This window comes from Propithecus coquereli, unplaced genomic scaffold, assembly GCF_000956105.1.
Source record: "Propithecus coquereli isolate 6110/MARCELLA unplaced genomic scaffold, Pcoq_1.0 Scaffold706, whole genome shotgun sequence".
Classification (NCBI taxonomy): domain Eukaryota; kingdom Metazoa; phylum Chordata; class Mammalia; order Primates; family Indriidae; genus Propithecus; species Propithecus coquereli.
In genome coordinates this window covers 690,580-703,906 of record NW_012153130.1, presented here as the reverse complement: position 1 = coordinate 703,906, position 13,327 = coordinate 690,580, and the positions used below count along the sequence as shown (strand labels likewise).

The 13,327-nt window shown below is 54.5% G+C and overlaps 1 protein-coding gene across 1 annotated transcript in view; it reads left to right on the top strand.

Annotated features, from left to right (window-relative positions):
• The window catches only part of USP36 (ubiquitin specific peptidase 36), a 30,739-nt gene extending 19,119 nt beyond the window's left edge, over positions 1-11,620 (top strand). The window contains exons 12-19 of the mRNA XM_012661350.1: positions 1,358-2,041; positions 2,721-2,851; positions 4,502-5,101; positions 5,827-6,023; positions 7,930-8,031; positions 8,682-8,797; positions 9,129-9,280; positions 9,481-11,620. Coding sequence (XP_012516804.1) covers positions 1,358-2,041; positions 2,721-2,851; positions 4,502-5,101; positions 5,827-6,023; positions 7,930-8,031; positions 8,682-8,797; positions 9,129-9,260 — 1,962 coding nt within the window. The 3' untranslated portion in view covers positions 9,261-9,280; positions 9,481-11,620. The remainder of the gene's footprint in view (positions 1-1,357; positions 2,042-2,720; positions 2,852-4,501; positions 5,102-5,826; positions 6,024-7,929; positions 8,032-8,681; positions 8,798-9,128; positions 9,281-9,480) is intronic.
• The last annotated feature ends 1,707 nt before the right edge of the window (positions 11,621-13,327 follow it).

Here is a 13,327-nt window from a genome sequence, read left to right as displayed (position 1 = left end):
TATAGGGGGGAAAAAGAGAAAGAACTCACAAGAAAATAGAAGTGAGTTCTCAGTAAACCTATGGAAGAGGGAAGACCTCGTAAGCTTAAAATTGAGAGATGACCTGTCAGGTACAGTGAACACTGTTTGGGTGACGTGCACACTAATAGCCCTGCTTTAAGCATTATAAAACTATCCATTTAACCAAAACATTTGTATCCCCATAATATTTTGAAATTAAAAAAAATTGAGGGATGAAATGTAGAAACATTATAGATTGGCTAAACTAAAATTTAAAGTTTTATACCTAAAATATTAGAAATAAAAAAATAAAACTTAAAATATTTGCAACAAAAGATTAACATTTGTAACATAAAGAACTCATTCCAAGGACTGAAAATCACTCCAGTGCATGTGCAAAGGATATGGACATTAAAGTGATAAGAGCCAAAAATAGTGTCAAATTATCTAATAGCAAATGTTTTGAAAAAGAAATACATGTTCAGATCAGGGAACAGTAAATGCAATTTGGCAGTATGCATGAAATTTTGTGAAAATAGTCCTAACCTGGTAACTCCATTTCCAGAGTATTAGCATGGGGTACTAAGTACAGAAAAAGCTTTAATCTTCTGATTGTTCATTCAACTAGTATTTTTTAAGCACTCGCTGGATACCAGACCCTTGAGCTAGTGGCGAGGGCTGTCGTAGCCAACGAGAGAAGGTGCAGCCTGATGGGGGTTTGACAGAGGGCAGCCAACCTTAAGCCTCTAAATCCAGAGTAACTGTTTTGATACCTTGTAGTAACTGTCAAGAAGGACAAAGGACACACATGCATATTACTTTACTGTTAATTTCATTGACAGTGGGAGAGAGTATAGGTTATGTAAACTAACCATACAGTGAGATGGTTGCTAGTCAAACATTAAGAACATTCGTTGAGAATAGAACCTATAAACATGCTTCGGATTATAGCGTTAAGATAAAACTGGGGTGCAGCTGTGCAGGCCAAACCATTCAGAAGAAAAGACCAAAAGGAGAAAACACTAGTATATTGATAAATGGTTGTTTAGGTGATGGAGCTTTCATACATTTTCTTCCTTTATACTTTTTTGTATTTCTCGAATGCTGATGAAAACATACTGCTTTCGTAGCAGAGGTGGGCACAAAGGCAGACAGACACTCATGCACTCAGGTCACTGAGGACTGAGACCATTGGCAGAAGTAACAGCGTCTTTCCCGCGTAAACGCCTGGTCCCGAGTTTGCCGACATAAGGCGCGCTGCCATAAGAACAGGCTCCGAGCTTGCGGGAGAGCCGCCGTGAGGAAGCCGGTCTTCCTCGGGGGTTCTGACTGTGTTTTCTGCTTTGCTGTCCTTCAGCGACAAGACTTGGTGACGACGAAGAAGCTCCACACCACCGAGGAGATTGGTGTTCCCATTTCTAGGAATGGCTCTGATCCAGGCCTGAAGTCACAGAACGGATATGTTCTTCCAAAGCCACCTGTGGGGTCCCCTTCCCCCAAACTGTCCCAAACCCCCACACACGCGCCGACCATCCTGGATGAGCCCGGAAAGAAGGTGAAGAAGTCGGCGCCCCTACAGCACTTTTCCCCACCTCTCAAAACTTCTCAGGGGCCACCTGGTACCAGCACGTTGAGTAGCAGCAAATGTGGGAGCCGCAGGCAGGGCTCCTGGGACGGCAGGGACGCCGCCCACTCTACCTCACCTAAGCTCCTGGCCAGAGCCACTGCCAACGGGCACGGGCCGAAGGGGAGCAACGGGGGCTCCGACCCCGAGAGGGGGCATTCCAGCAGCTCCAGCCCGGAACACTCAGCCAGCAGTGACTCTGCCAAGGGCCCCCGGACCCCCAAGAGTGGAGCTGCCCCTTTCTGTGATTCTCAGGAAACAAACGGTTCTGCCACTGGTCACTCCAAAGCCCCACCAAATGGAGCAGATCCCAAGGTGGTGAAGCCCAAGTCCCCTGCCCTGAGCAACTCGGCCCCCGAGCCTGCGAGCATCATGTCTCCCCCACCAGCCAAGAAGCTGGCTCTTTCTGCCAAGAAGGTGGGTGTGTGGGGGTTTTGTCGCTGGAAGGTGTCGGCAGGGCTCAGAGAGATCTGATTACAGTTTGGGGGACGGGGACATTGTCCTCCCTTGTTCCAGAGGAACAAAGTGTTTTTCAGGCATCCCTGGTCACGTGCAGGGTATAAAAGGGCTGTCTTGGGATGATAGTGGTGGAGGTTTTGAGGGTTGAGGGACCCCTGATTATCCAGTGACACTTCCATGTGGCTCGTGGTGGTTGGCGAGATAGCAGTTCCCTGTTTTTGTGGATGGGAATATCCTAACCGAGCCCCAGAAGGAGCGCGGGGCCCCACTGGGACACATCTAGGTGCTTGGGCCGGGCGGGTGGAGCCCAGAGAGCAGAGGCTTTGGGGCTGGCTGGCACCTCCGTAGCAGGCAGCTGGCAAGGTGGCAGCGACACGAGGATGTAATTGTCTTGCTGAGAGTTTTATTAAAATTTCCTCCCTTTTTTCCTTTTTGTTTCTAACCAAAAACACTTTTCTGATTCTTCTTCTACCCTTCCCCCACCCCTCACCGCCCCCTTTTTTTCTTCCTTCTGTTCCCTCATCTTTCTGGGCTCTTTCATTTTTTTGTTTTTATTTTGTGTTACTTTCATTTTCCCTCTTCACTCACGGAAACCTCTTTTAGACCACCAAGTTTTTATTTATGTCGATAACTGCAGGCCAGCACCCTGCGGAGGGCGACCGGCAGTGACCTCCGTCCACCTCCCCCCTCACCATCCTCCGACCTCACCCACCCCATGAAAACCTCTCACCCCGCCGTTGCCGCCGCGTGGCCTGTCCCTGAAGCCAGGTAAGCTTCGGGCGCGGGCCGTGCCGGGTGCCGGCTCGTTCTCCCCGCGGTCGCGCGTGCTTGGCTGAGAGGAGCGGACGGCGCCGTGCCGCCGCGGAGTACAGGGGCGGCCTGCCCAGGCCCTCTCTTCTCTGTGCCCGTGTGGAAAGGAGCCTGGGCGGTCAGAGGCGGTCGGTCTCCACAGTCCTGACTCGTCGGTGCTGTCTTTGTTTTGCCTGCCTGCCACATCCGTGTGGTGACCTGTCCTGGCCTGTAGCCCTGAAAGGCCCTGAGTGAGCCCAGGGTCCCGTGAGCCCCTTCAGGGCTGTCTTGTCTGTCAGTGCCATGTCGTGGTGCCCCACCAGCACTCCCCGGTGCTGCGGTCTGCCTCTCCGCCCTGCCGAGCTCCCTTCCTGGGGCTCCTGCGCTGTCTCGGCACCCTGGCAGATGCTTCCTGAAGGTTCGGATCCTTCCCTCCCTGTGGAGGCTGTTGCATGGAGGGTGCTTGATCTCTGGGCTGTGCTGAATGGCAGAAGGTTGAGAATCCGTGACGGTGGTCGTCTGATGGCTGATGGGGATGTGACAGCCTTTGGTAGCTGGGGAGGAAGGAAAGAATGACAGGCGAGCCGGGAGGCGGGTGTGGCGATTCGGCTTTGCCTTGGTGCTGCTGTGTCTGAGCGCAGTGTCGCTCCAGCGCACGGGTCTGTGCCTCTGCAGCACTCCGCGGGCTGTCCTGGTGTGTTCCCACGGCCTCAGCCACTCCTCTCTCCCCCTCTCTCCCTCCCTCCCTCTCTGTCTCTCACACACACACACACACACACCCGTAGCATGGTATTTTTGCACATGGGAGGTCCTTAAACATTTGAGACATATTGGGTATTTTTTCTTTGTTTCTTTGTCATATAACCTTTTTTGAAAAAATTCCAGGAAACACTTAGAGTGGTATGGCATTATAGTACAGTTGGCACAGCCAGTATGGTTGGTTCTGGTTTGGATGTTGATGATGACAGTCTTGTGTAGTTCAGTGACCGTGTGAGGTGGGCATGGCTGCCACTCACAGACAAGGACACTGTAGCTCAGAGGGGGAAGTTACCTTTGCTGGGGGCTCACAGAGGCTCCCCTGGCGTAGCGCTGGATGCCGTCCCTTACGCGTGCGCCGTGTCACCCAGCCTTGCTCGTCTGCCTTCCCAGTCTCCCGGCGCTCCGCATCCAGAGGGACATATAGCGGAAGGTGCGTTGCGCCCAAACCTGCCCCCTCACGAGGCTCGTTGCCTGCACTGGAACAGCCTCACACTTTGGGAGGTTGGAAAGTTAATCCTAACAGGATTTTTTTAATCTTACCATTTACTGCTTAGTGAAGGCTTCCTTCCTGTAACACATTTGTATTAAAAATTTTTTAAATTAGAGTTTGCAAAAATGCTTTGAACTGCTTGGTGACAAGAAACTACGACACCAAACAATTCTTACTAACTTTGATCTTAAATAGACTTTGAATTTATCATCAGCTTGTCTTTGAAACGTATGTGTAATTTATGTGTATCTGAGAATTGACAGGGAAAAACCTTTTTAAAATGCTTAGGTGAAAGGAGGGGTGAGGGTGGGCAGAGGAGTGGCTCCACCTGGGTCCTCGGTCTCAGAACAGCCTCTCCCCGTTGCCTGGCTGTCCCACAGGGCTGTGCCACCTGCTCCCCGACCACCCAGCCGTCCGCAGCCTCCCATCAGCCCCAACTCTGCGTCACTGTCCAGTCACCCCCAGCCCCTAGGGACATCAGAGCCACGGAGCCGCCCCTCCGCCTCAACGGCCATGCCTCAGGTCAACAGGGACTCCACGTCCCTTCCACACCAGCTGCCAGAGGCCAGCGAGTCCCCCCGGAGCCCCTCCGAGAAGAAGAAAAAGAGCTACGTGGGACAGCTCCAGGGGCCAGGCTCAGAGACATGCCTCCCACAGCACCTCGAGGGGGCTGCTGCCGCTCCCGCTCCGCACGAGAAGAAGAAAAAGAAGAAGAGGAAGCGCCCGGGGGACGTGGCCACAGCCGTCCCGCAGGAGGGGCAGACGCAGGGACGGCCTTGGAGCCCTGAGTGCAGGAAGAAGGGCCAGACAGAGCTGCCTGCTGACGGACCAGAGGACAGGGGCACGTGGCCACAGGTGAACGGCCAGCAGATGGGACGTGTCGTAGGTGGACACCACGTGAGCAACAGGAAGAGGAGGAGGAAGGGAGTGGAGGGACTTGGTGAAGAAGATGGCCTCCACCAAGACCCACCTTGGCACAGGTAAGGGCATGAGGAGGCAGCTCCTTTGCGCCTCCATCAGGAAACAGGGCACAAACCAAACCATCCATTCTCAGGTAGGCATGGTCTGGACGTGTAGCATACTGATCTGAACTTCTAAAATGTGAGCATAGGGTAAAACGTCTCCTGCAGTAAATATCAGTGGATCGAGGCCGGGCGCGGTGGCTCACGCCTGTAATCCTAGCACTCTGGGAGGCCGAGGCGGGAGGATCGCTTGATGCCATGAGTTGGAGGTTGCGGTGAGCTGCGATGATACCACTGCACTCTAGCCCAGGCAATAGACTGAGACTCTGTGTCTGGAGAAAACAAAACATCAATGCATTGTTTCCTAAAGTCACAGTGGGATGGACAGCAGCATCCAGATCTTGGCCATCACCGTATGTACAGGATGGCCCAAGGACCCTGGCCAGGTCAGGCTCTGCGGTTACATCAGGTCACAGGCTGCACTTCCAGCTCGTTGGACTTGCGTCAGTTAGGAAGGGACCTATGGCTGTGGGCAGCAGGCACTTGCAAGCCCACCGCTGTTGCGGTCCGGCAGAGCACGTGCTAACGTGCCGAAGGGATGGTGTTGCAGGGGACAGCCGGCCTGCTCTGTGCCCTGGGTCCCATGGGTGGTGTTTTCTACAGAGTTCGGGATGTCTGTCCGTGAGCCCCTGCTCTGCCTCTGGTTTGCAGAGAGCTGACTGTTGCCTCCGACTTCCCAGCAGCTGCTCTCCCACGGACAGCGGCGAGCCTGAGCCCATGGCAGAGTCTCCAAGGAAAAAGAAAAGGAAAAGAAGGAAGCCAGAGTCACAGCAGGAAGCAGAAGAGAACAAGCCTCCAGAAGGCCAGAGGAGCACTGGGCCCCGTGACGCCGCAGCCCCGGAGCCGTCTGGGAGCCGCCAGCATCCTGGGGGCCGCGTGGGTACGCACCTGGGCTTGCAGGGTCCTGGGCATGGGGGCGGGGAGCAGAGAGGGCCTGGGTGAAGGTACAGAAGACCTGGGGGCTCCGCTTACCTTTGTTCCACCCCCCCCAGTCTGTTCCCTGGGGCGGCGAGGTCGAAGCTTCCTGGAGTCAGAGCATCCAACTGACCGAAACTGCCCACAGGAGGCACGGTACCCATAAGCATCAGACCTTTCTGTGGACACGAGCAGCGGGTCTCTGATTCGAGGCTTCCCACAGAGGACTTGGGTTCAAAAGTTAATCTTCCTTTATCTCTTCGTGTCGCTGGGCCTTTCTGGAGCTAGTGTGGTCCTCTTGCCGCTGGGAGCCGGTGGCTGTCCTCAGGCACCACCCCCACTGGAGGGCGTTTGGTTTTCTCGTTTTCTTCAGGGCTGGCTGGGGCAGGCCTCAGTAGCCTCTTGCCATATACATGTCTGCCAAGTGAAGGGCAGAGAAAGTCACCGCCACTTGGGCACACGCAGCTGGGCTTATGTTAGTGCATTTGGGGTCAGATAGGACCTGAGAAGGATTCATACTTATCAAACTCCCAAGAAAGGGGCTGGGTGTGGTGCGGTGTCTCACGCCTGTAATCCTAGCACTCTGGGAGGCTGAGGTGGGAGGATCGCTTGAGCCCAGGACTTTGAGGTGGCAATGAACCAAGATGACACCACTGTACTCTAGCCCAGGTGACAGAAGGAGACACTGTCTCACAAAAAAACAAAACAGAAAAACCTCCCAAGAAAGGAACTTAGCAATAAAAATGGAATGGTGTGAATTACATTGCAGAACACTACTGCTGCGCAGTGAGGACTGTGTGTGTTGCTGGCCAGCAGATTGTCCTAGAAGAGGCTGCACCGAGTGGCGATAGAGCCGTGCTCCATGCAGTCCTAAGAGCAGGGGAGCTGGCTTGTTAGCGCAGGGGTCTGAGGAATGTGGTTAAGCGGTTGCAGTGTGCCTGGGATGGTGCCGGGTGCTGGTCGTACGTCCCAGGACGTGCTGCCCAGGCCCTCGGGGCTAACCACCCTATGCCAGAGCCACGCGGTGACGTTTTGCACTCGGCGCGTGGGCCCTGGAGGAGAACACCCGCCCGCTCTGCTCTCGGTGCGGAGTACGGAGGAGAGTGGCCGAGTGGAGCAGGGTGTTCCTGGTCTCCAGGCAGGAGAGACGTAGCATGGCAAGAGCAGGCAGGTGGCCCTGCCTGGCCAGGTCCCAGGGCTGTGCTGAGGGGAGGCAGGCGAGGGGGCCGTGGACACCCTTGTGCTGGGGTCGGGGCACTGATCCTAGAAGTCACTGGAATCACTGAAGAACTGGAGGCAGGAGAGATAACGTCAGGTTTTTGTGCCGGGAGGAGAGCACATTCTGGAGTTGTGTGTTCACGGGTCAGAGGGGACTGGGCAGGAGGCAGAGGACTAGTTCAGAAATCATTTCTAGAGCCCAGTGAGGGTGGTGAGTGCTGTCCTAGCCCAGACGTGCTGGGTGTACCCGCACGGTGTTGACAGTGACCGGGTTCTCCCCTGGACGGAACTTGGGAGCTTGAGGGGCCCCTCGTGGCGGCAGTTGGCTGTTCCCCTACTCCACAGCGGTGCCTGGCTGCAGGCTGCTCCCGCCGTGCTGGCTGAGGTGGGTTCCATTTAGAGCTGGGTCTCCCCCCTCCCCTCAGTGAGGACTTACGCTGCTGGTTATAAGGGGTTTTTTGGTTTGTGTTTTGCCTTTTTGTTGTTTTCCATCTTCTGTTTTTCACAAATTGACTTGGACGAGAGCCTTTTCTGTTGCATAAGATCTTCGTTAGTATCATTAGTAAGTTTTGCAATTCTGTTACAAGTAAAAATTGTGAGATTGCTTCCTTATGGTTTATTTTAAACGTATGTAAATGCAACTGTGATTGCAGGGCTGGTACAGGCTCCTCTTGTTTCCTGGAACAGAGAGCGGGAATCCGACGTGGTCCAGGAATTGCTCAAATATTCATCCGACAGAGCCTACGGGAGAAAAGGTACTGCTTTTGAGACGGGACTTCTGTTTTCCTTCGGTTAGTTTGTTGGAGGGGGAAGGTGTGGAATGGATCCTGGCGTGTCGTGAACGTGGAGGGAAAGCTTTGCTTGGCTTTAAAAATGGGAGGAGGAATCTGAACGCTTGTTGGAATCCTCTTTAACCCCTTGGTCACAGCAGGGGGTTCTGTCCATGGAGGCATCCAGAATAGCTTCTTCCGGGCATCCAGGAGCAGGGCAAGGAGCAGAACAGGTGCCTCTGGGAGGGCCGGGCCAGGCAGAGTATCAGGGTCTCCGGTCGGGGAAAAGGGGCAGTGTGAAAAAGCTCTTCCAGCCTCGATGACACTGGCTCTTACTTGGAGCGTTACTTTTATGAGTCAGGCTTGAGAATGAACACAAGGTCTTCGTTCTTCAGAGGAGGGCCTGGTGGCGGATGATGATGAAGAGAGTTGCTGAGAGGCTTCTGTGCTGACCGTCCTGCACGCATCGTGTCACTCTGTTCTCCCCTCGTCCTTTCCTTGTGCATTTTCACCAAAAGGAGGCACTCAAAAGTTTTGAATCATTAGAACAGTTTAGTTGGCAAACGTTCTTGACGCCAGTCCACAGGGTAGCAGGTCATCCACAAACATGCTGACGCCGCGTGTGGGTCTTGCAGTTTTGACCTGGGATGGCGAGATGTCGGCGGTCAGTCGGGATGCCATGGAAGACAGCAGACTGGCCCGGGCCGAGACTGTGGTCGATGCCTGGGATGAAGAGTTTGACCGGGGGAAGGTACGACGCGTGGTCGTGACAGCGGGCTTGATGGAGCAGGTCGGCACGGCTCCGCGGGAGCCGAGCAGGGAGGACTTGGGCTCGGAGCAGCTGAGGGGCAGCACCGGCCCGTCCCAGCGTGTGGCTGTGGGCCCGGCGTTGGTCCCTTCCTCAGTGAAGCAGAGGCACCAGGGACCTCCCACGGGAGGTTGTTCTGAAGAATAAATCTGTGTGCAAGCACGTGAGAGTTGTGTCTGCACAGTAAGCTGCCACTGTGTGTGCAAGAAGGAGCCACCATGGGTCAGGTGAGAGCCCTTTTGGGAATTGTGACACCAAATAATTCTTGATGTAGGAAAAGAAAATTAAAAAATTCAAGAGAGAGAAGAAGAGGAACTTCAACGCCTTCCAGAAGCTTCAGAGTAGACGGAACTTTTGGGCTGTGACGCACCCAGCCAAGGCTGCCAGCCTCAGCTACCGCCGCTGAATGTGCTGCTGCTGAAATAGGTCAGTTTCGCAGGGGCGTGTGAGTGTGAGGTGCGGGTGTGTGTGAGATGGGGTGGGGGCGTGTGTCTCTGGGTGTGTACTAGTCAGTCGCAGAAGATGCCATGTGTTGGTTTCCTACGTTGGACTCGTGCCCGAGGGTGGCAGTGGGAATATTAGAGTTTCATTTCTCACTGTGAGGACGAATGTGCTTTGTCCCCCAGCCTCCCGGAGACAAGGCATCACTTCCTGGATCTGCAGGCGCTGTCTGTGGGGACTCTGCTGTCCTGTCACCTCCAGGCCGCTGCACTGTGAACCTGCCGTGGGGGGCTCTCCTGGCACCACTGTCTGCAGATGACCCGACGCAGAGGCTTTGGGCTTCTGTAGGCCAGGACCTCTTTGGTGACATTCATGACAAACTCTGCAAGAGAAACCACAGCGCGTGTGTTAAGCAAAGATGGCAGCGCACCTGCGGGGCATCTGGGACAGGCCAAACCTCCTCGTATTCATGGACGGTGGCGTCTGTACCAGCAAGTGTCTGCCCCGGTCTGGGGCTGTCAGAGAGGGCAAGGGACGGTGTTCACACCTCCCAGGTGTCTTCCCGGCTCTCAGGGTGACGGACGTGCGGTGGGCTGCTGCTCTTGGCGAGCCGTCCCTTGCTTCTCCCGGCTGGTGCTGCCGTCCGAGCATGGCCCTGCCCGTGCCCGCGGGGCCTCTGCCTGTGGGCCTTATCTGTCTGTCCTCAGAAAGGAAGAGCCCCAAGGCCACCCCCACGTGGCCACCTCTCCCTTTTATGGAATTGGGGGGTGGCCCTGCAGCACGCCTTCTTGGTACGTGGCTGGAGACCGGAGAGCAGGGCCTGTGGCGCGTCACCTGCAGACACAGCTGCGTCTGAGGCCGCTCTTCCTTCTGGGGCGTCTTTGCTGGAGCGTCCCTGGCAGCTGCAGTTACCACAGGTTTCACTGAGGTGGTGTTCTGGGGTAGAATTGTCCGTTTATTTTGCTACTTAATAGTGTAAAACATTTATTTCTGGCCAGGCCTGTGGCTTCCATTCGCAATATGTTTCCTTTCCCTAATACGCAAATGCTGGCTTTGCTCAATTTTGTGAGTGCTTTTGAATTTAGATGAATGTATAACTTGAAGATTATTTTTTATCTTGCTCAAGCTGTGCCTGCAAACTTTTAATTTAATAAATATGGGAAGTCCTCAGTGAAGGTGATAATTTTCAAGAAGAAAGACAAGTGGCCTAGTAGTAGCAGAAGGTACAGGAGCCAGTCTGAACTTGCTCCACAGGGCGCACGTCCTCAGTCTTGTCCCCCGGGAGCCGTCACAGGTGGAGGGGGACTCAGGTAGCACTTGGGCCCACCTGTGGAGTGGCCGTTCTTAGCTGGACACTTTCTGACTTTCTGGCCTCTTCCGTGGCACCTCTCCAGTTGGAACTGTTTTTGTTCAGCCCCCTGCTCGGGGCCTGGGTTCACGCAGGGCTAGAGAAAGAAGAGCTGCTTTCTTTATATGAGGAGATACATTCATTTTTTTATGTGGGTGGGTCTTCTTGCTTTTTCCTTCCTGTTTTTATATTTCTCTTTTTATAAAAGCTGGGAGAGCGAGATGATACCTGTGTCTGATCTGGGCGGCTGCCTCTGGTCCCGGCAGTGGGTGACCGAGGGTGCCGTGGGCCTCCCCGGAGGGCTGACCTGAGTGTTTGCTGGAGAAGGCTTCGGTTCTGTGGCTCGTACACTACCATCTTGGGGCACACAGCCGCCTTTGGGGCAGGCCTTGCCTTTCCCCTTGAGGTGTTGACATTCATTCCTGTGGGAACTCTTGGCCCTGCCATGTTTTTTCCTGTGATGTTCTGTAGTTGAAAACTTTAGTTGTCTGCTAGACCCGATTTTGTCTCGTTTCTGTCTCCCTCCTCTCCTCCGAATCATCCTCTTCTTTCTCCACTAGATAATTACAGAACCTTTTCCTGAGGACAGTGTGTCCGTTATCTCTCGGGCAGTGGTGAGTGCTGGCCTGACCTTCGACAGCATTTATCACTGTCACTGTTGAGTCCTTTCCTTCCACAGAAAGCCATCGGCCAAACACGGAAGGGAAAGGACAAGGCCCAGAAAATTAGTCCGCGCTCTAGGTGACATGTATATATATATATAAATATGAATAACTAAAGCGTTTATACTAGCAGTCACCTGGTGACTTAGGATCTGGGTCTGATTAACTTTGTGCTCGGGGGCAGCTGGAGGGGAGCGGGGTCCCTTGTGCGATGGCCGCCTCCCGGGGCTCGTGTCCCCTCACCTGGACCATGTCGCCGGCATGTGTGCACAGGTCTGTCCCTGGGTACTGCGCCTCCTCTCCAGGGCCTGGGAGCCCCACGTTGCCAAGGTCTTGGTGCAATAAACATTGTGCTTTTGTGAATCCTTCCTGTGTCTGGTCTGCTTTTTTGTTTGACTTTTAAAAAGGTACATCCCAGCCATCCCCCCAGCCATCCCCCCAGTTCAGATGAGCGGTTGTCTCTGTCGCGCGCTCAGGCGGCCATCAGTTACGGGGAACGGTGCCTCCGGCTCTCCGTGGTGGAAAAATTTAGAGCAGGTCTTAAATTTAAGAATAAAGAGGAATAAAGAGATATATTTAAATTTATTTAAATACTTATTTAAATTCAGGAATAAAAAGAAATCTTCTGAATTGGTTCACTAAACTTTGTGGGGGATTTTAAGTGAATACTGTATTAAGGAAACTCAATAGCCCTGAGGTTTTTTTTTTTTTTAACCGAATAATGTTTGGATTTCTGCGGGGAAAGGTAAGGGAGAAATAACAGATTTTACTTTGAGATTTCCTCACAGCCGGAAGAGCGGGCAGGCGCTGGGACTGGGATCTGCCAAGCTTTGCTTGTGCAGACAGGAGCAGGTGCAGCCACGGTCAGTGCCACCGCAGCCCTCCGTCCCGCCGCACCCCGGCAGCTTCAGCCACAGATGAGGGGGCATGGTAAGGACGTGGTTTGGATGAACTGGAATTCTCTGTTGATACAGGAATTTATCCTGGGCGAGTATGGAAATCGGTGGTGTTAAGCAGGTCTGTCGCGGCCACAGAGGGGCTGTGTTGAGCAGGGATCAGGGTCTGCTGGTTCCACCTGTCCCAGAAGTCGAGGTCAGGCCGGAGGGGCAGGCAGATCCCTGCAGGGGTGCCCAGTGATCAGGAGGTTGCATTTGGCGAGAGCAGCCCTAGTGGACGCGTGATCAGGAAACTCGCTGAGTCCTGGGGCAGAGGCTGGTTCCCAGTCCAGTGGCTTCTATCCTGAGTGGTGCTTGGCAGTTCCGTTACCTGATCCCCCCAGCTGCTCACCTCCCTCAGTGACTTCTCGACGCTCTCCACCGAGACACGTCCATCAAACACGGGGCACCTTGTCTTCACTCCAGTCACCTGAGGGGTTTGGCCCAGCAGCTCAAAATGAGGACAGCCAGGTAAGAGCAGGGCAGGCAAGGTGGTACCTGGACCCAAACCAAGGCAGGGTGCACAGTGGGGTCGCAGAGAGCCGGGCAGACTGATGAGGCCTTTGCCAGCCAAGGTGTGTCTGAAGGAGCTAACGGTCATAGTCCGGGCAGTGGTGGGGAGGGGTCCTGAGACCTGGGAGGATGGGGAGACCGTAGCTTTTTCACTGCTAACAGCTGCCTCCCGGCACGGCTGGTTCTGAGTCTATATAAAGGTGCACACGGTGAAGGTCCCGCACAGGTGGCCTACGGTCGCGTGGCAGGCCCCGCAGCTCCAGCTGGGGCGAGTGCTGTCACGGAAACACGTGGGGGCCACAAGGAGCATGTGGCGGCTCTGCCTGAAGTGCCGGGGTGGGGTGATGTTCTGAGAGGGTGGTGGGAGTGGGGTCATGCCATCAGGACTCCGGGATAGCCCTAGGTCAGTTGGCAAAGCAGAAGCGCAGGTGTGGCTGGGTTGGTGACTTAGGCAAGAAAGTTGCCAAGGCCTGGTTTGCCTTGCAGACTCCTGAGGCGGACAGTCTGCGGACAGCCTGGGGGTGGGGCGGGGTACAGTGGTAGCAGCAGAAGTGGGGTGGGGTCACCTGATGGA